This window comes from Osmia bicornis, chromosome 6 (assembly GCF_907164935.1).
Source record: "Osmia bicornis bicornis chromosome 6, iOsmBic2.1, whole genome shotgun sequence".
Classification (NCBI taxonomy): Eukaryota; Metazoa; Arthropoda; class Insecta; order Hymenoptera; family Megachilidae; genus Osmia; species Osmia bicornis.
The window spans coordinates 10060510-10085461 of record NC_060221.1 but is presented as its reverse complement, the minus strand read 5'-3'; the positions used below and the strand labels follow the sequence as shown (position 1 = coordinate 10085461).

Genomic DNA, 24952 nt, shown 5'->3' with positions numbered 1-24952 from the left:
ACAAAAAATACAACCGACTTCGAAATGCACTAAAAAGTATGAAATAATTTCTATTTTATTTATACAAATACCCAACAGCTATTAATAAAACCAATTTATTCGTTAAATAGTATACTAAATACATTTCAACCTTTTCGTAGGCGGCGCAAAATTAAAAACTTTTCTTCTACTAGGAAGATCCTAGTTCAGGCGTCGCGTCGGCAACCTATCAAATCGTTATTGGCAGCATCGTATATTCGGGTATTTTAAATTTTGCGCCGTTTCCGAAAAGGTTGAAATGTATTTAGTATACTATTTAACGAGTAAATAGGTTTTATTAATAGCTGTTGGGTATTTGTATAAATGAAATAGAAATTATTTCATACTTTTTAGTGCATTTTGAAGTCGGTGTATTTTTTGTTAAAAATTATTTTATTTCACACTTTTTAATGGAACGAGCGGTATTTGTAGGATGCCGTAAGGTGGTTTACTGTTCTTATTGGTTAATTGCAATAACGATAGTTTTTAACGATAACAAGTTCCATACATTTTTGCAAGTGGGATCATCACGGAAATATCTCCTATTAGATGTGAAAGGTTTCATCGCAATCGGTACATGCCTTGCAGAGTATGCGTACAGGGTGTTCGACAACAGATGGACAAAATTTTAAGGGGTGATTCTAAGGATCAAAATAACACGAAAATCAAGAATAACGAAATAGCATTTGCGGCTTTGTTTCCCAGTAATTAACGTTTAAAAATTCGAGTGAAAAGCGCCTGAGACCTGCAATCCGCCCAGCACCGACGACTGAACGAAGAGGGCGAGCTATGGCCGCCTGGCGGCAAAACGCCGTACACGTGTCACCGACAGATATTTTTTCGATTTACTCGAATTGCATACTGCTCCAGTACTTACCCAACGCAGTTTCTTATTCGGAAATGTCTACAGAATTCGGTACTGTACAGCGAATTCGTGCTGGACCAAAAACTTTTCGTAAAAATGCAAAAGTAACAAGTAGAAAATACGCGGATCGGCTATTTTTTAAACTTTCATCGTCATTTACAGCTATTAAAAATCACTCATTATAATAACTATATATATCAAAATATACGTAAAACTCTCCCCTATCTTTTGAGATCAGCCTAAATTTCCTAGCACTTTTAGTTTCCGCGTAATACTTCATTTTTTTCCAAAATTACGCATTTTTACAAAAACTCCTGTTTTTTGAAAACTTAGGGTGATCGAGCAATTCCGTTTTCGGATTTGTGTTCAGGACGAGAAGCTCTATAAGGATCACCCAACGGGTGTTGCAGAACAAAATTCGTGTTGGACAGTGATTCTTTACATTTATTACCAATCAGTGTGATTCATTGATCGTTTAGCCTGATGCAGTTCCTAAAATTATTCTAAATCGGAATGTATAACAGAGCAATTGACAAAAATTAGGTTTTGGGCAATGTCGATATTTCAAATCGTGAGACACGAATCCTCACAAGGCGATTGGTCTGTTTCATATCTCATCTGTGATTATAACACTTTTAGGAAATGGCGGTTTTTTTGAAAATAAAGTACGTTTTGGACCAGGTTAGGCCATTACCTAGCAAACGTACAACACTCTAAACAATAAACCCTTCTTCTTATCTTTAATCATTTCTATATCTGCAATTCTTTTTAGCAATTATATTCTATTTGTCAAGAAATTTTTGTTTACAATCTTCTGTTGAAAAATAGTTTCTTCTGTATACTAGACAATAAATATGTATATAGTTTTTAATAAAGTATAAACAATCAAATGCTTTTTAAAAAAATTGAGAATTCTAAATGTTCATATTAAATAAGTATTCTATTCTAAATAATTTTATACCCAATGGTGTGCAAAGAGCGTATGCTTCGACCGCGATGGAATGTATGGAGTAGGAAGTTCATACGATTAGGTTATATTTAAAGTATTTATCTATTAATTGAATGTCGATTCATCGTAGTTAATTGCAACGGTGCTCCATATAGTGACAGACGTAGTTACAACATGCGACAATGAAGAAACTCAACGAATTATTCTCAATTTGCTTCCTGTTGTACTATTTGTATGGTGTTTGTACGACTCATTTGCTCATAAACGTTAAAAATCAGGTAAGAATTTGTATCTGTCATTTATTGATGATAAAACTTAAGAAGAGTGTAATCTTTGAAATGAATTTGTGTAAAAATGATTTCCATACAGTTGGATATTTAATAATTTATCATGCTAACCTAAAAGAAAAATAAATTTCACCGGAAAAGAATTTTAGAATAAATAATTATATATCATTCCTTTTATTTTCATTTTACAGGGTGGTGATATTCTATTAGAAACAATTTCATCCAATGTAACTGAAGATGTTATCACTTTAGAATTTCAGTGTTCAGATGGCACTTTGGTGACACAACTTATTGACTTTAAAAATGTAATTTATTATATGAAAATAATTGTCTTTTTAATATATTACATAAATAGTAATAAGATATTTTTTGTTTTCTGTAGGAAGTACAGATTATAAAAGCACTAGTTCTTGGAGAAGAAGAACGTGGTCAAAATCAATATCAAGTCTTGTGCTTTGTTAATCATTTTTTCAAAGTAGACTTTATATCCTCTGATGCAATGTCTAAATTACGACAAAAGAATCCAGGCACAGTACGTGTTGCAGAAGAAGACAAAGGCCATGTGAATTATACCATGGATTTGTTCTTAGATGTATCAGAATCAAAAGATATTTCAAAACATATTGCAACTCTTTGTGGAGAAGCAGCAGGATCTGCTTATACCAGAAATGAAGACATAAAACAATGGATTCAGAGACCTGGTAAGCTATATGCTAATAAATAAATAAATACCTAAACATCTTAAAATTCATTTACTAAAATATTTGTCTTTAATTCATTAGGTTCTTCTGAACTTCCATTGATGGCAGCTGTATACAACTTCAGCACAAATTCATTAACGCAACAAGGTACAAATGATTCGAAATCATTGTTTGTTACAAGGTGTGCTGACACATCAAATATGTGGGCACCTTGTACTTGTTCATTAGAATTATGTATCGGTTGGTATCCGTGTGGTTTAAAATTTTGCAAGGGGAAAGGTGATGGAAAAAAGGCAGTTACACCTTATAAATGTGGCATTAAAACTTGTAAGAAGTGTTTTATATTCTCATATTATTCTAAAATGAAACAGAACTGTTTATGGGATGAATGACACATAAGAAATCTGTAGGTATGTAGGATTCTGTGTATAGAAAAAGGTAGAGTTAGTTAAAATGTGGGAAGGTTAAATTATCTTCTATATAATAACTTATTATTTTCATAACAACAGGAAAAGGTGTATAATACATTTCTAATTAATATTTAAAAAAGATTTTTTTGGGGTTTTAAAGTTGCATTTATCTGACATTAATCACTTAACATCTACAGAAGAAAATAATAATTTCAGAAAAATATTTTTTACAATTTATGTACATTGAACAGATCATGATTGATCTCATCAAATTCTAAGGCTTATTGCACGTGTACATATAAATTATTTGAATAATTCTGTAGCTTATTTTTATCAAATTGTACATATTAATTTACTATAGAAATATTTCGAACAAAAATTTAATTAATAATCATTTATAAATATTTTTTTATTTAATATATTAAAATTCTTTTGATTTATAATTAATATATTTTTTGTGATAGAAATCCAAGAAAAAGAAAATTTAAAATATATCAAATAATTTAAAATCAATGATCATAAGATTTTAAAATATATTCTCACCTTTATAGACTGTATTGAATGGATGCATTTTTAACAGCAATATTTTGTATTCCATTATCAGCGTAACGATCAAATACTTTATAAAAATAAGAGATTTCTCAAACAAAGAAAATTAGAAAAATATGACATTATACTCTGAAAGACTTAGACTCATATCTTATTATACACAAAGCAAAGATCACTTTGACTCTTTTTATCATGACACGTTTCCAAACTGAAGTTTCAGTGTATTTATTGAAAATCTAATTAATTCCTAATGCGTATCTGCTACATTGTATGCACAATGTGACTTAACAATACTAATAGAATACATATACGTACGTGTATTGTCACACACGTTAATTGTGCAATTATGTTAGCGTCACTTTACATACTTTGTCACAGAAATAACGCTTCGTTAAGTCCTTTGAGAACGTTCGATCTCTTTGCTGGTTCAAACACGACTGTCTTATTCTTATTTACAGTTTCGTATAGAAGTAGTTGCCACCTAGAGTAAACATTCGAATGTACACACACTGAGAACAGTGGGTTACAAATAACATATTCAAAGTGATGTGAAGATGACCTATGTGTCTATCTCAAAAGTGATGAGATTGAAGTTTTGAAATCTAAGTTGGAAACAAACTATACGTATAATGCATTTAGTACATTATACTGATTGTTTGATTTAAATGTATACGTAGTTATTTTTCTTATTACTGACACTTTCCATAAAAATTGCTCAATTTTCGAGGAGAAGCATGGTATTAGATTAACAATTTTTATAAGAATATTGTTTATGAAGATATTAATGGAATTACTTTTACCACATATCAAGATGGGTATGATAAAATGATATTCCATTTAAATTTAGTCTAATATTATGTATATCCATTTTTTTCAAGCGAAACAATTTTATTTCCTTTTTTTTCGTAATTTAAACACTGTTTGTATGCATTTAAATCACACTAATAGAAATACGTACGTGTGTGTACAGAATTTTATACATGACCTGTAAAGCTGCCATATACATGTGTAAGTTAATTTCCATCAATTGTACATAGTGCGAGGCACACACGTTAAATATAAATAACTAGGGGCACGCAAAGATAAATTTGTATATAAGAATTGTATGTTAATAATTGAATGGTGTACAGTTTGTGGTAAATAAGATTCACGATGTTACTCTTGGGAGTAAAGTTACTGAATTTGTACGAAACAACTTGCGTTCACTATTTGTATAAAGAGATCACTTGAAATGAGAGAAACGAAACGACAGTGTATACGTTTCATAGCAAAAATCACTATAAACAAGACTGCAATATCTGTCCAATTTAATAATAAACGTATTGTATATGCACGTTGCGATTCTCCGCGCTTCCTCACAAACACGAATTTGTATCTAATTAACTCTCTAGTGTAAGCGAATTATGAATTGAATGCGAGAAATAATTGCACATACTTACACGCTTGTAATCCGACATCTGTCAGACTTGTAAACGTCGAAACAGCAACCAATAGTTCTACTTGTCTAAATAGTTGTACAATAGACAAATATAGCGATACATCATCGTGTAAAATTCGGCGACACTTTGACTGCCATGTTCGATTATTATTAAATTATTTTCTATGATGAATAATTCTTCTTAGTGAATATACTTTCAAGTATTTGGTAAAATTATTTATAACTGGCTATGTAAGTTTATTCCATGAAATAGGTGACATGGCAGTTAAAATGTTAAATTATATGAACAAGTCAATGTGAGACAACTCAATAGAGTAACTTGCATAGCTTGTTAAGAAAGTAATGATCATGGTTTATATGTTGAATGTACACTTTGCTGCAACAAAGGCTTCTTAAGAATTTAAACTTTGCATAATAATAGACCTCAAGGTTAACAATTTTGCTTAAATCACAATGCGTACCTCTGAGAGATAAGGACAAAATTCATGTTTAGAATTTCCTTGTGGGGTATGTTTTACTACTTTGCAAAATTGTTATGTACTAATTTTGGGGTTTTCTGCTGTTGTATAAAGTTTGAGACTAACTCAAGGAGGTTAGTTTATCCCCCTTTGAAAGAGTAATTGTTGGGAGAGGAACTTTCCTCTAGATATTTTTGGTTTTGGGAGAATTCAGGGAGAGCCTATGGAAATCTTAGGAAGTCTACATTACACTTGAATGCACATTTGCAAAGGAATCCAGTCTGAAAATGATTCAAAACCTTCAAATTAAAGATCAAAAGTGTTTTTTGTTTTAAATTCTATGTATTGTACTCTCTGGATAGATAAAAGTAAATAGTATCTGGGATTTTTAAAAATGGGTTGTGTCTTTTAGGAAGATTTTCCCATAGTTATGTTAGTATCATCAAGAGACTGAGGATCCACTAATACTTGCGATCAGTCTTTTGACAGACTAACTATATGAGAGGTATTAAAGCGCACTAATATTTCATCAGTACTTTGAAAATACACTGATATTCCATCAAAATTCTAATATATCTTTAAAATTCTATTAATTTTATGACTGAGTATTTTTTTGCAAAAGTTCATCTAAACAACATGGAAAATATAATCCATGACCATTATTTCCCCAGCATTCTATAAGTGGACTGAGTAACGAATTAAATTTACAAACAGCAATATAAATTTGTACATTGTGTACATATTCGAGCGTGATTTACAGGATGAGTGGTGAGAAACGGATCAAATAATTTTGTTGAAAATTATAAAATAATACGTATTCCCATTTATCAAATCTGAAAAAATAATTTGACCATTTCGTTTCTTGCAGCTCACCTTATATACTTAATTACCAACACAAACACACACACACACACAGTATAGATAAATTGCAGATCATTTCAAATGTTATTGTTAGCAGTTTGATAAATTATACGTGTCATTCAAATGTGGATATTTAAACAAGAACAAAGAAATACACAAGAGTAATGAAGGCATAAATTAATAATATGGTCCAAAAGTAGACGAAATATTTCAAACAGTTGTTGCTGTTTAAAAAGAATCTTGCTCGATGTTAATCCTCTTTTTTTCTCTGGTAATAGATGTACTGATTAAATCTATTTTGTTTTGGTAAATATGATTGGAAGGTTGTTTAACAGGGCAAGGGAAGGGAGTATATAATAACTCATAGCATTTAAATGTTTTTTCTATCAACACTACGAATTAGAACTGGATGTTACTCACCGTGTATGATTTCAGCTTTACACACAACATTGTAACTTATATACATATTTTTTATATATATTTAATAAAAAGAAGGAGTAAATAAATATCCTATTTGTATTAATGCCCTTCAGTGATACAGGTGGACAGGAAACTGTTCTGTAAAAATAAAAGACGTAGAACAAAATTTTTTCATATGATTTTTTTTATCCCAATAAATCATATCTGTAGAACTAAATTAACTTGTACTATTAATAATTTTCTACTTCTTTTTACCACAAAGGTACAGTAATTTTGCGAAAGAAATGAAATTTCATTAAAAACAAAAATTGTATTCTACATTTTCAAATTATTTTTACACCCTGTATATTTTATTTCTTACCGCAGCAATTAAAATTAAATAATTTAACGAAAACGGATGATCGAGAAACATATAGAATTCACATGAATGTTGATAATTGTTTTCTATTAAGTACGATACAATAATTATAATAATTTAGTACTCTTCAACGTTCTTTACACATATACCTAAATTCCATCGCTTAGAAATGTATTCTCAATTGGAAGATCGGAACGATAAAAACTAGTCACGTTTATTGCCACGCTACAATGTATAATCGAACGCTACAATAGAGTATTAAAAACTACGAAAGTAAGAAGCTTACGTGAGTAAAAAAAGAAAGAAGATAATCCGTTCTGCTATTTTACGCTACATTTACAGCGAGAATTTCATTCAGTCGGCTGAAGAGAAGAAGAAATAAAGAGATCGTGCTTATACACGGACAATGATCAACGAAAACACTTAAATAATTAATTATTGAAGATGAAGGTACTTTCGATAATATCTTCATTGCCGTGCTTAACGATTTTTTTTTACAATAAGTACTTTTCACAGGAGATTCCTATTTGAAAAAAGAGAAGGAATATGTCTTGTAAAAATATAAATTCTTTCATTTACATTAAGTATCTCAATCGTGTTCGATACATTCGAAAGCGTTTGTTATAAATTAAAACAACTAAATATCACGTTGTCGTCCTTCAAATATGGACACCTTCTTTGTGATATCAGTGAAGTTCTATAATTGTATGTACATTATCGCTCAAAAGTATTAAGACATTTGTTATCCATAAGAGAATTCTGGGGTACATTTGTTAGTTAATACGTTAACAGCCATGGAGGTCAACAGTGACCAACTCCTAAAATTTGGAAAGAGATGACAAATTTTGAATAGCATTAATGTTATATCGATACTGTAAGATGGACAATTGTAAGCTTAAATTTCAAAATTAGCTGTGCATAGCTATACAAATCAGAATCTCTATCTTAATAATTAGAATTATATTTAGACCCTTCTTGCATAAAAGTTATATTCGATATTTCTTTCTATTGTCTAATTTTCAATATTCACGGAGTTATGCCAAATTTTGTGAATTATTGTTGACCGACTAATATGTATGTAATTGTAAGTTAAACATAAATCAAAGAGTTTGAGAAGGCTATAATTAAAATCAATTTTACTTATTTTTTTTATACATACATCTTTTGGCGACATAACGATCAAGTATATTGTATTTGTTTCTGATTACTTATGTAATAATGTGCAATCTCAAAAATTATTTTAAGTATCGTTGATATTAGATATAAAAAAAACAGCATTATATACTTCTTTTTAGCAACATCTCGCCCAGTATTGTGAGGAGCCTCGTCCGGCTTGCTGATTTTACCTTTCTTAACATGTACTTTGTAGGGAATTAACAATATAAACAGTATGTCGTTTATTAGTGATAACTGTTCGAATTGATGCTATTATAAGAATCAATATCTTTTAGAAATTGCAATTGATTTTGTGTAACATTTTGCGTAAAAAATATCAACTTCTCAGGTAAAATATAAAAAAAGTGAACAGTTCGTAAGATATTTTATACAAAAATTTGTAATATCGCACGAATCATTGACTTTTCTGATATTCCATCTTAATACTTTTTTACGTAAAGTGAATGGAGTAACTATTATGTATAGGAGCCAAAATGGGCCTACCCTCCCCCAAATCTGGACTGGCCCTCCCCAAAAATAAAGATCTTCACCATTCTAAGATTTTAAGATTCTAAAATTCAAAACTTTCAAAATTCTAGATTTCTTACATTTTAGAATTTCAGAATTACAAAAATTCCAAAGTTTCAAAATTCCAACATTTCAGAATTTCAAAATTTTAGACTTTTTAAATTCCAAAATTCCAGATGTTATAAATTTCAAAATTTCAAAATTCCAGATTTCTGAAATTCTAAAATTTCAAAATTTCTAAGGAACATAGCCCACGACCTTACGACTGTGCGTAGAATATTCTGAAAAATCAATGCCCCTAAAGTAGTATATGCTTAAAGTGCTTCTTGTGACGTCAACTGATGCACTTTGTTATTCTTTACAAACAATTAAGTTAAAACCAAAGTGACATTAAAATCTTTGACACCATTCGACACCATTTAATTTTTCCTAATGCTATTTTTTCTATCTTCTATTATTTTAGAAATATAACTTGATCTAGTTGCACTGATTATCTAAAAGCCCTCTTATGAAACATCAAGTGATAAAGTAGTTACTTTATGTCTCTTAATGATTGAACGATTCTCTGTCAGGTTTCGTATAAATTAGAGTGGCTTAAGATTTTTGAGCGACAGTGTTGTAAGTAGTCTGCCTAGTGACAGGATTGATTTGCTACGAAAAAAAACAAATGCGTTTCACTTTGCTACAGAAAACTTGTTCGAACAATCTATTCTCGCGGTGAAAATATGCTGGTACGTTCTAAATATACAGTGCCGTGCTGTACCACGAGTGCATATAGGTGGATAAGAATAGCTCAACAATAATGCGGTTGCCTTCAATAACGATTCCATCACTGAACATGATTATGGGTGACGTAAATTAAATAAACATACTGTATGTAACATTTCATTGGAATATTTCAACTAATCACCGATTTTTATTCTCCAACTTAACTGTATGAAGAGTTTCGAAACGATTCAATTTACTACTGAATTATCGCTAATCGAATTAAGTGAGGGTTCAACGTGGTGAGGTCAGAAAGTTCATCGAGAGATATCGCTTAATTTTTATTGGAAATAATAATAAGTATCGTGCATTGGTAGTTTACTATCTCATATTAGTTGTATGAGCGAGGTAAACATTAATATTCTACTTTATGTTATAATAATTTCCTTGCAAGAGCAGCGCGTGTGATTTGGAACAACAATTTGGTCCAAACAGAGAACAGTTGTACGGAATTCCAAAAGCAATAATTTCGCAAAAATCCAGTGCGCGCTTTTCTGAAATAAGGGAGAAACGAGAGAAATTGGGTCACTTATGATCCAGATTCACCAAACGTATGGAATCATATTTCGACTGAAGCTAAAAATGGAGTACTTATCATTTTTAAACTGAGAAATTTTATATATTGGAAAAGTAATATTTAGAAAATTTCAAAAATGAAGATAATATAATAAGGTATCGGGCCCAGTGGTTGGACGAGTACGACTAATTGAACGGACCCAGTTATTTAACGCTTTTCTTGCCTCTGATTGGTGAAGAGCGTTTAATTACTCGGACTATGCACTTGCAATCAAATCAGGCTTACTCCGGGTTCTCACTCTTTCCTATAGATATTCCTGGGGAAATTGACAATGTAAGGAATTGACTCCTGTATATATAGGAGCCTGGCTCTATCACGTGGGTGTAAACATTTACGTGGGAAAGTTTGAATTAATATTCATTTATTATTTATATTTCTCAGTTATATACTAAAATTTGTAGTATTTAATATTCAAAAGTTATATTATTTTGTTTCTAAATTATTTTAATGTATTGTCAAAATTATATTAATTATCATATATATATATATCCGCTATATTGCCATTTTCTGTAGGGAAGCTTGCTTTGATCATGGGTGTACATGTTTCACCACTGGGTCCGTTATCTTATACATATAAAGTACAAGGGTTAATTTCTAGTTAATTAATAGAGAAGAAAAAAAATGGAAAACAGTTTGTATTTAAAGGAAATAGAATTGAACTTTCTGACCAGCTCTTGTATAGGATCAAGGACCTCAGCACCGGAAGTGTGTACAGAGTACAACGTGTTAAGAAAGTAATGGCTCACACAAGTGATTATTTGTTTGATGTTGGATGGACATTTGCAAAAGGACCTAATCACAAACTTTATAAGTTTCTCATATTGAAGGCTCAAGATTTTTTTTTAATACCAAAACTGTTAAACCAGTTAAAACGACTGACTTTGGATTTTCTTTTTTACTTAATAAATCAGAATTTATTAAGGCGCTTTTGTAGAATATCTATTAAAGTGTATAATAGAGAGGCGTCTCTAGGGAAAATTTTAATATTTTTTTAGTTACATTAAATTTTATGATACTTAATAATTATGCTCAATAACTTTAAAAATTAGAATTTTAAGAATTATCATTTTTTCATTTAATTATTCATGATGTGTAACTCTCGAGTATTACTGTGAGTAATAATTGCTCCCTTCCTTACACTGACATTTTTTCAAGGGAAGCCTACCATGTGGTATTGTACACTTGTGATCAAATTAGGCTCTTCAGGGGAAATGACAATTTAGAGATGAGAGTCCCATATGTCGCATATAAATATGTACTATGGTCTGTGGTCTCCCATCATTTGCGTGTCAACGTTCATTCAAAATTTTCGTACATTTCAATTATGTATTCAATTTAATAATATTTAATAATTGAAAATAACATTAGTTTGTTTCTAAATGATTTTTAATATTAACATTTTGAAAATTTCTGCTTTCCTTATATCGTAATTTTCCCTAAAGAAGCTTGATTTAAGCTTGAAAGAATTTGAAAAGAACCTTTAATTTCTAAGTTTTAATTATTTTTGCAAGTGCCCATCCAACGTAATGTAGAGAATCACTGTCAGACTGTGACCATCATCTTATCACTCTTTACAAATTGTGTATAAGCACCGGATTCTTTGAATACACTACCGTACAAGGTTCTTCGTACTACAGCTTACAAATTGCCACGTGTCAAAGTGACTAAAGAGGCACTAGCTACTATAACACGTTTTACGCACATCGGCAAGTATTACACTGAAGTCGTCGTCCGGTTTCGGCACGTGTTCCATATTTTGAGATTGCTGTCCTTGCTGCTGCTGCTGCTGCTGCTGCTGCTGTTGCTGTTGTTGTTGCTGCTGTTGTTGTTGCTGAGAGGGGTGTTCCTGATACTTCGTCACATCCATAGCCTGATGATACTGGTCCATCGCATGACCCATACCCACGTTGGAACACCGAGTGTCTTTGTTTTGATCGTCAACGATGCACTGCGAATTCGACATGTCCAGCTGAGTTTGTTGAGGGGCATAGTAACGCAAATCACTGGCGTAATTGTGATTGCTATCGAGCAAATTCTGCGACGAGAGGCTGCTATGAGCCACGTTGCTCGAATGAGAATACTTGAAATATTTTTCTAGCTGCAGCGTCTGTTGCTGATCGTCATCCGCAGTCATGCCAGGGTCCATGTGGCCCAGTATCGAGTGCTGTTGACCCGTACTGGTGCTCTCGGTTTGGTACTCTTGATGATGGGTCATTTGGTAACGGTGAGATACACCTGAAATGTGTTTCAATTGCTAATTGACATTAGTTTCTTCCGCACACGCGTGATGCTGAAGACAAATGTAAGAATGTTCAGATTTGCTAGATGTGTATGCCAATTCTGCCGTATTTAATATAAAGAAAAGCACAACGCACTCTCAGAATGCATCAGTTTATAATTTTTAAAGAAATTGAAATTGTTAAATAAATTTGCAGTAAAATAGAGAACAAGCGAAACCAGAGGATCTTAAATATCCTTGATCTTTGGAATCGGTCCAAGTGTAACAGGGTAGAAGAAATAAAAATGAATGAACTATTACCGGAACAACCTTCAGCGGCTCCACGGATACCCATGGATTGTTGTCGATTGGCACACTGAACAGGATTGTAGTTGTTTTCAACGGTGGACTGCATCGAATAGTTGGCAGTCTTCGAGGACTGGCTGCTCGTGTAGTGCTGCAACGATTGATCGTGAGGGGATGCGACTGGTGGATAAAAAGTGCCCGTCACAGAGCCAACATTCTCAAATCCTGAACGCAATTTATTGCACGACACCATCATACCGTTTGCTATGCCCACCGCGGCGATGCTCGACGGCTGTCTCTCGAAATTTAAATAGCTCACCTGAAAAAATAAATATTTAAAGCGTACAATGAAATGCATTTTATATGATTCTTAACTGTAGAAGCAGGATATTGACTTTAATATAGAATTATTGATAATATCAGGACATTTTATAAGTAATTTGTTTCTTACTTTGCTAAAATTATTTCAAAACAAATCAATTGCTGTCGTTAATATGTTATCAGGACCGGATTAAGATTTTTAAGGCGTTCCAGAACGCCTTTGCAAAAATTGTCATTTATTCTGAATAAAATTAAATAACATTTAAACGTAAAGAAAAATAATAATGCTAAAGGACAAATATCGAAAAGATACATATTTTAATAAATTAATTAATTATTTAAAAAGTATAAAGGAGATTTATTTTTGCAATAGCAATTGGGTCAAAAATGTGAAAATTTATAATGAATTTTAAATTTTGGAATTTTTTGACTTACAATTAGCAAATGAAAGGCTAGATACTTTCACACATTCATCAATTATTGACTAAATGAATTTGAAATTTGACATACACACAAACATCTTTAATTACTAAAATATATAATGAAATTATATTTTAATACGTTGATGGCTGTAGGATCCAAAACGTGTCGTAAATGTACCTAATATATACATATAATTAAATAATCAAATCAAAGAAGAAAGACAATAAAAATGATGTAATGATATAAGATAAATTGAAATCTTAAATTTAAAAATTAATTGTTTATATCTTTAACCCTCAGATGGCGGACGATGGAGAGAGTCCAAATTTTAATTTAATTTTGTATTTCATATTATTTTAATGCTCTAGATTTTACACTGCTTCTCTAAAAATTATTCTTTTAATATATGAAACTCTTTTATTTAAAAATTATACATTTAACTTTAAGTTAATATCCTTGTGTATGTTTTATAAGTCTGTGCCGCGATTGACCCAGACTCTGCTGTTCGAGGGTTAATAATAATTAGAGCTTTAATATGTCTTTCGACATATGTATCTGAATTTTCACTGCGGCAGTCAACATGTTAAGTTATATTTTATTCACATTTTCATATGGTACTTACCGATTTCTTATAAGTTAAAGTGTCAGTGTAACCACCAGAATTCTGACACGACGATATGCTAGTAGTACCAGCATGATCCGTGTGCAGTTGATTATCGGTATTCATAAAAGTGTACCGTTTCGTTTGCTCGTTCATTTCATTGTGCTGCTTCGACGAACCACCCTCCATTAGATCTCGTTCTGCATCTGGGTTTTGCGTAGACGACAGATGCGTACCGTCACCTAAGTATCAATTAATCAGTTGTTGAATATTATGCGATATTATCCTAAAGAATAATTAAAAATTTGTCATCTCTTTTTCAATTGCTAAAACTTGACAAGTGATTATTTATAGTTACCAATAAATGCATACATTCCATACACTTGTTATAAGGAACAAAAGAAAATAATTCAAACTATACTTAAAAAAAAGAAGAAAAAAATACGATAAACAAAGAACTGTTTCAGGAACTCGTGATTTAATCGTGAAACTTCAATTCTTGGAGTTCCAAGTCTGTCTGAAGGGGTAATTAATGCGAGTACTAAGTCTCACCATCTGGCTCGGGACTGGCAACTGGAGATATGTCCGGTGTGTGAATAATAGGCGTATAAGGGCTGCCGTACAAGGAATTGCTCTCCGATTTGTACTCCTGGATACCTTGTTGCTGCTGTTGTTGGTGATACAGGGATGAGATCGGGGAATGGCCACCCCATGGGATCTGAGGAATGCCTTGATAACTATCCATCTTGGACCTTAAAGATATCATATGCAAAATTTCGTTACTTTTATAAACAATCTCTTGAATCTTTTAAACGAAACTTCTAGTGGAGAGGGTACGAATATGAGATACCCATTTTATTTTTAGACGTAGAGAGTCTGAAAATAGTTGTAAATAAAAAAAATCAAATACAGAAATTTGGGGAATTTCATGCGGAATGAGCTGTATAAGTAAATATTATAGACTTTACAAAACTTCTGTTTCTTTCACTTTTTTTAATTTATGTCAACAATACGGGATAGTGCTACTTTTGAGACAAATAAAGAACATTAATAATGATAAATTAAACATAACAGAACGCAAATATAATAAGATAACCACAATTAAACGAAATGTTTATTTTATTTTGCCCATTAGTGGCATAATAAACATTAAATCCACAATTCGCATTTACAATCTTAAGAAAATCTTTTATCGCTAAATATACACATTTTATATGTTCATTAGTTCATTTTATTATTTAGTAATAAATTTAAGAATGTGGTAGTAATATGAGACTCTTTCATATTGCTACCAATCAAGTATCTCATTTTTCTATCAATTATTATTATTTATCATAATGAAAACATAAATACTTCAAATATCCTTTGATATACTAATACTATGATTATTACAGTATAACTTACCCATTTTGTTTTTTCAAAACTCACAAAATAAACCAAAGTTTACACTTTAAGAAGCATGCGTAGAAACTTTCTATTACGGCCAAAAGTGAAAACGTTTGTTAACTAAAATAATGATACCTATCAAGAATAATTGTTATGGGAGAGTATTTTACTCGTCGTAATACTTGATATTGCGGGCTAAAATCGTTTCTACTCTATTTCATATTCGTACCTTTTTCTCTACACTACTGATCAAAAATTTGGGTACACTTTAGGGATGTGCGGGTACCCGATATTACGGGCTCGGGCGGGCTCGGAAAAAATCGAGCGGGCTCGGGCGGGTTCGGAAGAAATCGGGCAGGCTCGGGCTGGCGTTCGATACATGCGTGGAGTCGGGTAGCCCGACTGTTTTGTAGAGGCGTGCGAGTACTCGAATTTCAAGTCGAACAATGATCGGTCGGTCGAGCCGAGTCGATCGCTTTAATTTGTCGAGCTACTCGAAATCGACGAACTACTCGAAAAAATCGAACTACTCGAATATTCGAGCCCTTGTGAAACTTCGATTTACGAGGGCTCGAATATTCGAGTAGTTCGATTTTTTCGAGTAGCTCGCTTTTATATCAAACAGTTCGTCGATTTCGAGTAGCTCGGCAAATTCAAGCGATCGACTCGGCTCGAACAATCGAAGCGAGTTCAGCTCGGCTTGTAAATTACGAGTACTCGCACGCCTCTACTGTCTTGGGTTCGGTCGGGTACAGTCGGGCTGATTCGGACGAGCTCCCGCGGGCCGCGGCCCGCGACCCAACTCTCATGTACTTGTTAATACTTGCAATAAGCATGTACAAAATTTGTTTTATGTGGAATTTTGGAATAAGATTTATGTGGAAAAATAATACTTGTAACGAATTTATCTGAAATGAATTTCATTCCATTTCACCTATATGTTCATTTTATACAAAATAGATTTTGAATATGCTTATTGCAAGCATTAACAAACATTATACATGAGAGTTGGGTCGCGAGCCGCGGCCCGCGGAAGCTCGTCCGAATCAGCCCGACTGTACCCGATCGAACCCGAAATAGTCGGGCTACCCGACTGCACGCATGTATCGGACGCCCGCCCGAGCCCGCCCGACTTTTTCCGAACCGACCCGACTAGTCGGGAATGACACATTAGTCGGGCCGCACATCCCTAGTACACATGCTTTTGTATTGTTCGTGCACAACTGAACCAATCTAAGAATTTCGTTCCATTAGTTTAGTGCTACTCTTGCACTGTCAGACTGTCACAAAATTAGCAAGAATATATAGCTCTTGGAATTGATGTTCAAGGAAGAAGAGAAGTAATTCATTATTCCCATTTGACCAGTATTTCGTGCTAATTGGTCAACATTTTCATACTGTCCTAATTAAAGGTCACAGATATTATCTAATGAAGTCAACTTATTAGAAGCGATATGGTATAGGGAAGCCAAGTAATACAAAATGTGTCTACAGTAAATACATACGAGTATATGTCGATACATAGACTTATGATACGTGAAAAGGCTTCGAAATTAAACGAAACATTGAAGCGAAAATGTAATTTTGAAGCAAGCAATGACTGAATAATAAAAGGTAGATTCATGTTATATTGCCACGTGAACAATTTAATGTTCACAGAGATTTTAAAGCATATTAGTCTATGAAAAGTCTATGAAAATAATACATTTCTATCTACCCTGCCCCCTTTAAACGAGAATTTGACAGCTTGACTTTCCTACTCCCACAGTCTCGTCGGCGACATGCAATATAACAAGAGCCTACTGTAAATTATATCACTTTTGTTGAAAAAAATATTTGAAAGATATTAAAGCAACTTATATCCATTCTAATTGCAAATTTTCGTATATTTTATTAAATGGTAATTATTTTTGAGTATCAAAAGAAATCAAAATCAATGATTAAGTAATTTTTAGAACAATCTGAATGCAAAGGTATTAAATTTTGATTGAGTTTTTGATCACGGCGAGATGTTCTTGAAAAATCGATACGAACTGAGATATCAACTTACATGGAATGATGAATCGTGGTACCAGAGGGGTTGGACCTATTGCCAGTGGTATTGGTGGCGGAAGGAGGTGAGGAGGGTGCACCTGGGGCCCTTTTCGCGTGTTTCCTACGACGTGGTCTGTACTTGTAATTCGGATGTTCCTGCATGTGTATAACCCTCAGCCTCTCCGCCTCCTCTACGTACGGCCTTCTATCCTGCGGGGTTAACCCTCGCCATTTCTTTCCTGAAATTCACGGATAAATGCCCATTAATTGTTAAACGGTGTTACAATTATTTCGTATTACATTCTTAAAGTACTCAAATATTTGAGTGCTCACCCAGCATCCGGAATTTAAAGCTGCATGAAAGATAATGAAAAAACTGTATAAGTAAATGTAAACTATTTATAAATAGAGGGTAGCTATACAATGGGATAGCTTTTTATCAAATTGTTATTGTTGTATCAATTAATATGTAATAGCTACCTGTTGCTTAGGGTTATAATCCTAGAAACAAGATTTATATGTATAATTTGCTTATTTTTTAACACTGAATTTTTACAAAGTTTACACCATAACTAACCCACCATCAAGATTCACTGATAAATTTAAAAGATTCTCAATGAGCACCGTCACCGCGGACGTATCCATAAATTCTATCCTCCAAATCACCATTCTTCATTCTAATATTATAGAGGAGTCCGAAGATAATTGATACCGAGGTACGTTGATACATGATAATTTTGAAAATGATCACAACTGACACATCCAAAAGGAAAACTATCCGAAGATCAGTCATCATTTTCTCAACACTGAATATTTATATACTTTTTTTGCAAAACAAACTTTTAATGGAATTCAATCTTTTTTGACCAAAATGATGTCTATGAGTATGTAGATAATTTAACTTTGACCCTTGAACACCGGAATCAGGATCAATTGAGACCCAAACTTACAAAACATATAATGATTTTCAGAGGAGCAATGTCAAATCTAGAAAATATAAATGATATAAAATAGAAAATTTAATTAAAATTGAGGCTCTCTCCGGGGTCTGCCAGTCAAGGGTTAGACGGAATGCCGTGGTAGGATTAAAGATCAATAAAAGTAACCGCGGTTCGTTGCCGATACCCTTTCGATATGTTGCTTGTTCCAACCACCTAATTGCCCATCGCTTGGCTACATAATCGGCGGAGGAAGCGGAAAAATGGTCGAACGAGCTAGTAAGATACGAATTACAGACGGGGCTTGGCCAGTCGAAGACGGCCAGGCTGGAATCTGCCTTAGTTCAATATATACCGGCGTATGGTAGGCTGGAATATCATTAAGCAAGGATAAGGGTTAATACGAACGTAAGATGTTCACGACAAGAACGAAAAAGTTGAGCAAGGCGGATGTATATGGTGTGGCCGTGTACATAGATGCATACATATATAGACGGGGGATCGGCGTACATACACCGCGGAGCCGTATGGGTACATAGGCGCATGGGGGCGTAGATATGGGTGCGCCCGTGACTTCAGCCAGCCACAAGGCACGAACCATTATTTCATATTTCATTTTGTATATTTCAACTCCCAGAGGAGAGACGGTAAACCTGAACAACTCCGACGAAGGGAGGAAGATAGAAAATAAAGAGAAAACGAACGGAACGGGTGAAGAGGCAAAAAAATCAAGGAGGGGAAGAGGGGTCGCATCCTCTATCTCCCAGCAAAGTCCATTTTTGTCGCCCAGAGTTCTTCGTCTTCGTCTTCTTCTTCTTCTTCTTCTTCTGCTTCTTCTCCTCCTTTTTCTTCCAGCGTACTCCTCGCTGCCCCTTTTTTGCGATACGCGTTTTCGTTACAGACAGGGTGGGTAAGGGATTCGTTTGCGAATGGATTGAATCGAAATGGTGGCTTCAAGTCGTTCAGAGTCGATGGAATGTCGCTAGCGCACTTACGTGGTTCGATTTTTTGATAACATGGAGGAGAGTCAATGTTTATTGCGAAATTTTCGTTTTGAGAGTTTATTTCTTGACGACGCTTGAATCCTATTTTTTATTTATTTATTTTTTTCTTTATTTTAAGTTTTAGTGAAAGAAGCACATATTAGATATAGGATTAAGTTTCTTCCGATAAAGTTCTGTTGATTGCTCTGTTCATTTGTACAAAAATTGGAAAGAACCTACTATGTTTACATCTAATAAGTATGTATATAATTTGTACGATTTGATGGAAGGAAACGATAAATTCAAGTAACAATAGAAGGAGATCTGACAAGGGAATGGTCAAAAGTGGATGGTAGAGTTACTTGTCCAGACTATGTTTATTTAAAAGAGTATGAAACGAGGAAGTTTATGGTGCAATTTTTGGGTGCCATTGACAACGGGTTCAAAAGTTATGGGACTTAGAAAATTTTCATATTTTTAAGTGCAAATGATTAGAAAAGATGAGAAATCGAAATATAAAATGAAAATTAAGTGTAAAAGTGACAAAGGCATGAATTTGAGATGATTAGATGATATTTACTAACAATTAAGATGAGTTTCAGGGAAAATTGCATGTATGATGCAATTTGCATTTGTGTGATAATTTGCACTTAAAAATATGAAAATTTCAAAGTCCCATAACTTTTGAATCCGTTGCCAATGGCATCCAAAAATTGCCCTTTCGAATAAACATAGATTGGACAAGCAACTCTACCATCCACTTTTGACGATTCCTTTGTGAGTATCGACAATTTTGAGAAATAAACGTGCTTTATTTGTAATTTTCTTTCTTTCCTTATAGTATTTTAGATTATAGTATAGGGAGAATATAGTATATATAATTTGTACCGTTCAACGTAAGGGAATAATAATTTTGGACAACAGTAGAAAGAAGTTTTAGTATCGATATGTCTTAGAAAATTTGTAGATATGATTTAGACGCTAAATTTTTTAAAACATTTTGTTAGTTACATCGTATGCATATGAAACGTTAATTATTATTTCAATGCCATTTGTTATCATACTTTGCATAATCTTGAGTGACTATTACACTAGAAATAATCAGAATATTAAAAATTTATTTTTTAACTAAATATTTCAAATTACTAATATAATTTCGAAGATATTACCTCAAACAATAAATCAAGATGTTAATGTTGTATTAGTATCCTGTCAATATATCGCATTTCATTGTCATTTTTTACACAATAATTTGCTGTTATTAATACAAATGACCTCTTTACTGAAATATTTTGGATTTTAAAATTAATAAAAACAAATAGTTTAAAATCATGTGTCTACAAAGTGTATCAGTTAATTTTCTCTTCTATTAATTTTCAATATACTCGTAATCTGTAATAGCGCTACTACTTTAATTCATTCATTTAGCGTTGTTAATTTAAATGAAGAAAAATATTATAATACCTTCTTTATTCCAATGTTTCTAATTATGAAGATTGATAAAGGCAAATTATTTAAAATCATATGTTTACAAATCATAAAATTTGATTTTCGCTACTTTATTGGGGTAATAATCTGTACAAAGTGATGCAAACTGTACAAACTGATAACAAATCTATTATGTGTAAATCTTACAATTAGGGTAACAATTTCATTATATGTACTTACTGTTAATAAATCTGCTAATTTTAGACAGACTAATGATTTTACATTAGTCATTTTACATTGATAATGATTTTTCATTAGACGTTACATTGTCCATTGCAAAATTTCAATACTTGTGTCTTGATACATATAAAAAAGGATTGTCTCAATAAAATAAAATTAATGGGTTGATGTAAATAAATAACACAAAAGAATAAACCGTCAATAAATTTACTAATGCTCATTTATTAATGTCAATTTTTTTTTATAACTACTATGAAAAATATTCATTTTTCTGCAAACAGATCATTTTTTTAGAAAATATTAAATTTAAAAGAAGAAACGTTTAAAAGTTTTGTTTCTTTTCGACTAAAAGATATTTAATAGGTTGACATAAATTAATAATACCGAAAATAAAATTCTTAATCAGTTTACAGATTTCAATAAAATCATGTTAGTGATTTTCAGTTACTACTGTGCAAAATATTAATATTTTCGTATATCAAAGACAGGCTAATAAGTGTTGTCCTCATCTTAATGAAACAAAATCAAAAGGTTGACCTGAATTAATAGCACTGTTAATCAGTCTACACATTTAGCCCTTAAACTGCAGAGCGTGGGTCAATCGCGACCCAAACTTACATAAAATATACAAGAGTATTAACCTAAAATTATATTTTTTAATGAAAGGTTTTCATGTATTGGAAGAATAATGTTTAAGGGAACAGTATAAACAAAACAGTGTACAAAATTAAATTAAAATTGCGGCCTCTCCATGGTCCGCCGTCCAAGGGTTAAAGAAAAGCATACCAATGGTAGTACTACTGTGCAAAATATTAATGTTTCTAAACATAAAATGATGAACTGGAAAGCCTCGTCTAACCAATCTTAATAAAAAAAAAAGTCAACAAATTGAATGAATTAATAACATGAAATAAAATGCAAACAATCGTGAAATATTCTGCTGTATACATTAGTATATGACAACAAACAGAGTGCGAAGTGAATTTCGGGACCGACGAAAGAAAGCGAAAAAGAAGAAACCGCAATTCTTTTTCTCCCGACCGGCTCTGCCCTTGCATCCTCGTGGTCAGACTTTGTCCATTCGCTTCCGCGTATTTCGCGGAAATAGTGAAATCATCGTTTGAAACCGTGCAAGAAAAGGAGAAACAACCGTAGACGAAGGAAGGGACAAGAGACGGCGCCTGAGACTTTTTGGCTAACAATAAGTAAACTTAATTTAATATTCCTGGGCGCGCTCCGCGGTGAGCTAGCCGGCAGTGATTCATCATCACACCCGCGCACTGCTTCTCACCATGACGTCCTCGTTAAGTATTCTAATGGTTGCCGTGTACCTCTAATTTACTCTGTTCTCGGCCCTAGTCAGACGACTTCATTAATTTCAATGTTTCGCTCGGAAGCAGACCGCGTGCGGATCGGAAACACACGGTCCTTGTTCAATTAGGCGAACCATTGTATTTTTTTATTTGTAATATTGGTCAATTGTAATTGTAAAACCTGCTCTACTATCCAGCACAGTAGATTTACTTAGGAAAAATAACGATGTACTTGCTTGTGAGTAAACGTGAACGCGAAAACATTTTATTTAATATTTATTTTATTACTAATATTATTTGGTTATTATATTAAGACTTCTTTGGATTATGAGAACCGATATAATTATTTGAAAATTTATGTAATTCTCTAATATCTCATCAATGTTTTAAATATTTTAATGTGTAAGAAGATCTATGTAATTAAGATATTCGTTCGTATGTGAGTGTTACTTGTACTTTAATTTTTATTTTTAAAGCAATTAATACTAATTTACAGTAGTTAATACCTTACATGTTTAAATATAATATTTTTAAATATTTCTAAACAGTATCTATGTATACAAATTTTAATTTTAAAAATACTTAGTTCCTTGAAGTACGGATATTTGAAGAATGTCACAACAGATGGTATACAGGGTTATTTTGATCCATAAATAAAATGTTATTATAGCTGAAAAGCTGTTGATTACATGTTTAAACGCTGAATTATATACCTAACTGATTGCACAGTGTGTTAAAACAATCGTTTATTCGTGAATACCTCAAAATTTACATAATTTTCTATTACTTCATTTAGCGTTTTTTTAATTCTTTGAAGACAATTTTGTAATACTTATGTTATTCGCAACTTTTATCAATTTTGACAAACAATATACGTATAACCGGCGGTCTGACTAGGTTTATTGATATAAAAATGAGGTAGGAGATGAAAAAAGGTTTGTGACACATATTTGTACCTTCAGTCTTGGGATATGGTGTAGAGACGATTAGTTATGGTAGATATTTTTATAAATGAAAAAATATCAATTTTTAAAACATCAGTATCGGTACACATATATAAGTACGAGGAGACTTCAGGGGGTTAGGTTCCGAAATGTATAACAATCTTTAATTAATCCTCGAATCCTAACCAAATGCCAAATGATCCTCTTTTGCTACAGAAAAATTTTTTACAAACATTTTGAAGACTTTTCAAACTCAATTTTCTCAAAAATAAATTCGTATTCTATTTTTTCAGTTGATTTTTTTCAGAGAACGTATTTTCTTCCCGACCGTACCATGATTACCGTGACATTATGATAATTACTTATGATAACATTATCTATCAGCGTACCCAAGTTCTTTAAAATCTGATAACGAATCCATTATTTAATCCTTGAATTTAAAACTAACAATACATGTACAAGGATATTAATCTAAAGTTAAGAGTACAATTCTTGAACGCAAGTGTTTTGTATATTGTAAGAATAATTTTTAAAAGAACATTGTACAATTGAGAAGATAAAAAGAAAAATAATTTGAAATACAAAATTATATTAACCTTTAGAAGACTGAAAACCTATTTTTAGGCTCCTGAGAGGTATGTTATTTTTCATAGAATAACAGTTGGCTGTGTTTCCGAATGTCCCCACCAAAATCGAGAACTCAGGTTCGGTATATAACCTAAATTAACTACATGAAACCGATTAAAGTTGGTTTCAAAGCTGGAAGTCTTACAGTTTTCGAGATGTCGTGGTAAGGTTGGGTTAGATTAGGTTAGGTTCTATGTATGCGCAGTATCGAATAGCGCATGCGCAGTATTGAATAGCGCATGCTCAGTATCGAATAGCGCATACGTAGTCCCAAAATTGTACAAAAATTTCTTACCACGATATCTCAAAAACGGTAAGACATCCAGCTCTGAAACCAATTTTAATCGGTTTCTGGTAGTCAATTTAGGTTATATACCAAACCTGCGTTTTCAGTTTTGGTGGGGCCATTCGGAAACTTATCCTAACAGTTTATCATGTACGTATAGAAAAGTTCTAATTCAAAAATATAAAAATTTAGAAAAATATCTGGTCACTCTCAAAGGGTTAAAATTGGGGCTCTCTCCTTAGTTCGCCATTCGAGGGCTAAGGCGTTCTTCATTAATTGTTTTCTTCCGAATAATCAGTGATGATACAAGCTTAAAATTCATTCAACATGGATCGTATTCATTTAAAAACACGGTCCATCGAGCAGCAAGCACGCGACAGGCAAATGTATACAAAACACATGCGAGTCAGAATAAGTCGATCAGCAGAGAGCATAGTAACGAAATCTCATTTTAAGCGATGCTAATGGGCCGGCTTATCCGCGCCGCCTAATCTGCCCCCCATACGCTCGTGTATACGAGCGACTAGCAAATTTCTCGAAGCGTGATAAATTAACGCCAGCTGAG

General features: G+C 32.7%; 3 protein-coding genes across 7 annotated transcripts in view; 1 reads left to right on the top strand and 2 right to left on the bottom strand.

Annotated features, from left to right (window-relative positions):
- Nucleotides 1-7109, bottom strand: part of LOC114877528 (synaptotagmin 1) — a 65307-nt gene extending 58198 nt beyond the window's left edge. The window contains exons 1-2 of one of the 3 annotated variants that reach the window (XM_029190207.2): nt 5219-7107; nt 4095-4260 (exon numbers count right to left, since the gene is read on the bottom strand). The gene's annotated coding sequence lies outside the window, so the exon portion shown is untranslated. Of the gene's footprint in view, nt 1-4094 lie in introns of all 3 variants that reach the window. The other 2 variants (XM_029190209.2, XM_029190204.2) reach the window with 2 other exon arrangements.
- Nucleotides 777-3598, top strand: LOC114877530 (out at first protein). Its single transcript, XM_029190211.2, has 4 exons — nt 777-2110; nt 2311-2424; nt 2502-2820; nt 2902-3598. The coding sequence occupies exons 1-4, from the start codon at nt 2015-2017 to the stop codon at nt 3210-3212; spliced, it is 840 nt and encodes a 279-aa protein (XP_029046044.2). The 5' UTR covers nt 777-2014; the 3' UTR covers nt 3213-3598.
- A 3646-nt stretch (nt 7110-10755) lies between the features above and the next one.
- Nucleotides 10756-24952, bottom strand: part of LOC114877517 (putative transcription factor SOX-15) — a 101516-nt gene continuing 87319 nt past the window's right edge. For all 3 annotated transcript variants that reach the window (XM_029190184.2, XM_029190186.2, XM_029190187.2), the window contains 5 exons: nt 17645-17867; nt 14761-14960; nt 14230-14450; nt 12879-13182; nt 10756-12574 (listed from right to left, as the gene is read on the bottom strand). In XM_029190184.2, the coding sequence (XP_029046017.2) occupies nt 12015-12574; nt 12879-13182; nt 14230-14450; nt 14761-14960; nt 17645-17867 (1508 nt within the window). In that variant the 3' untranslated portion in view covers nt 10756-12014. The remainder of the gene's footprint in view (nt 12575-12878; nt 13183-14229; nt 14451-14760; nt 14961-17644; nt 17868-24952) is intronic.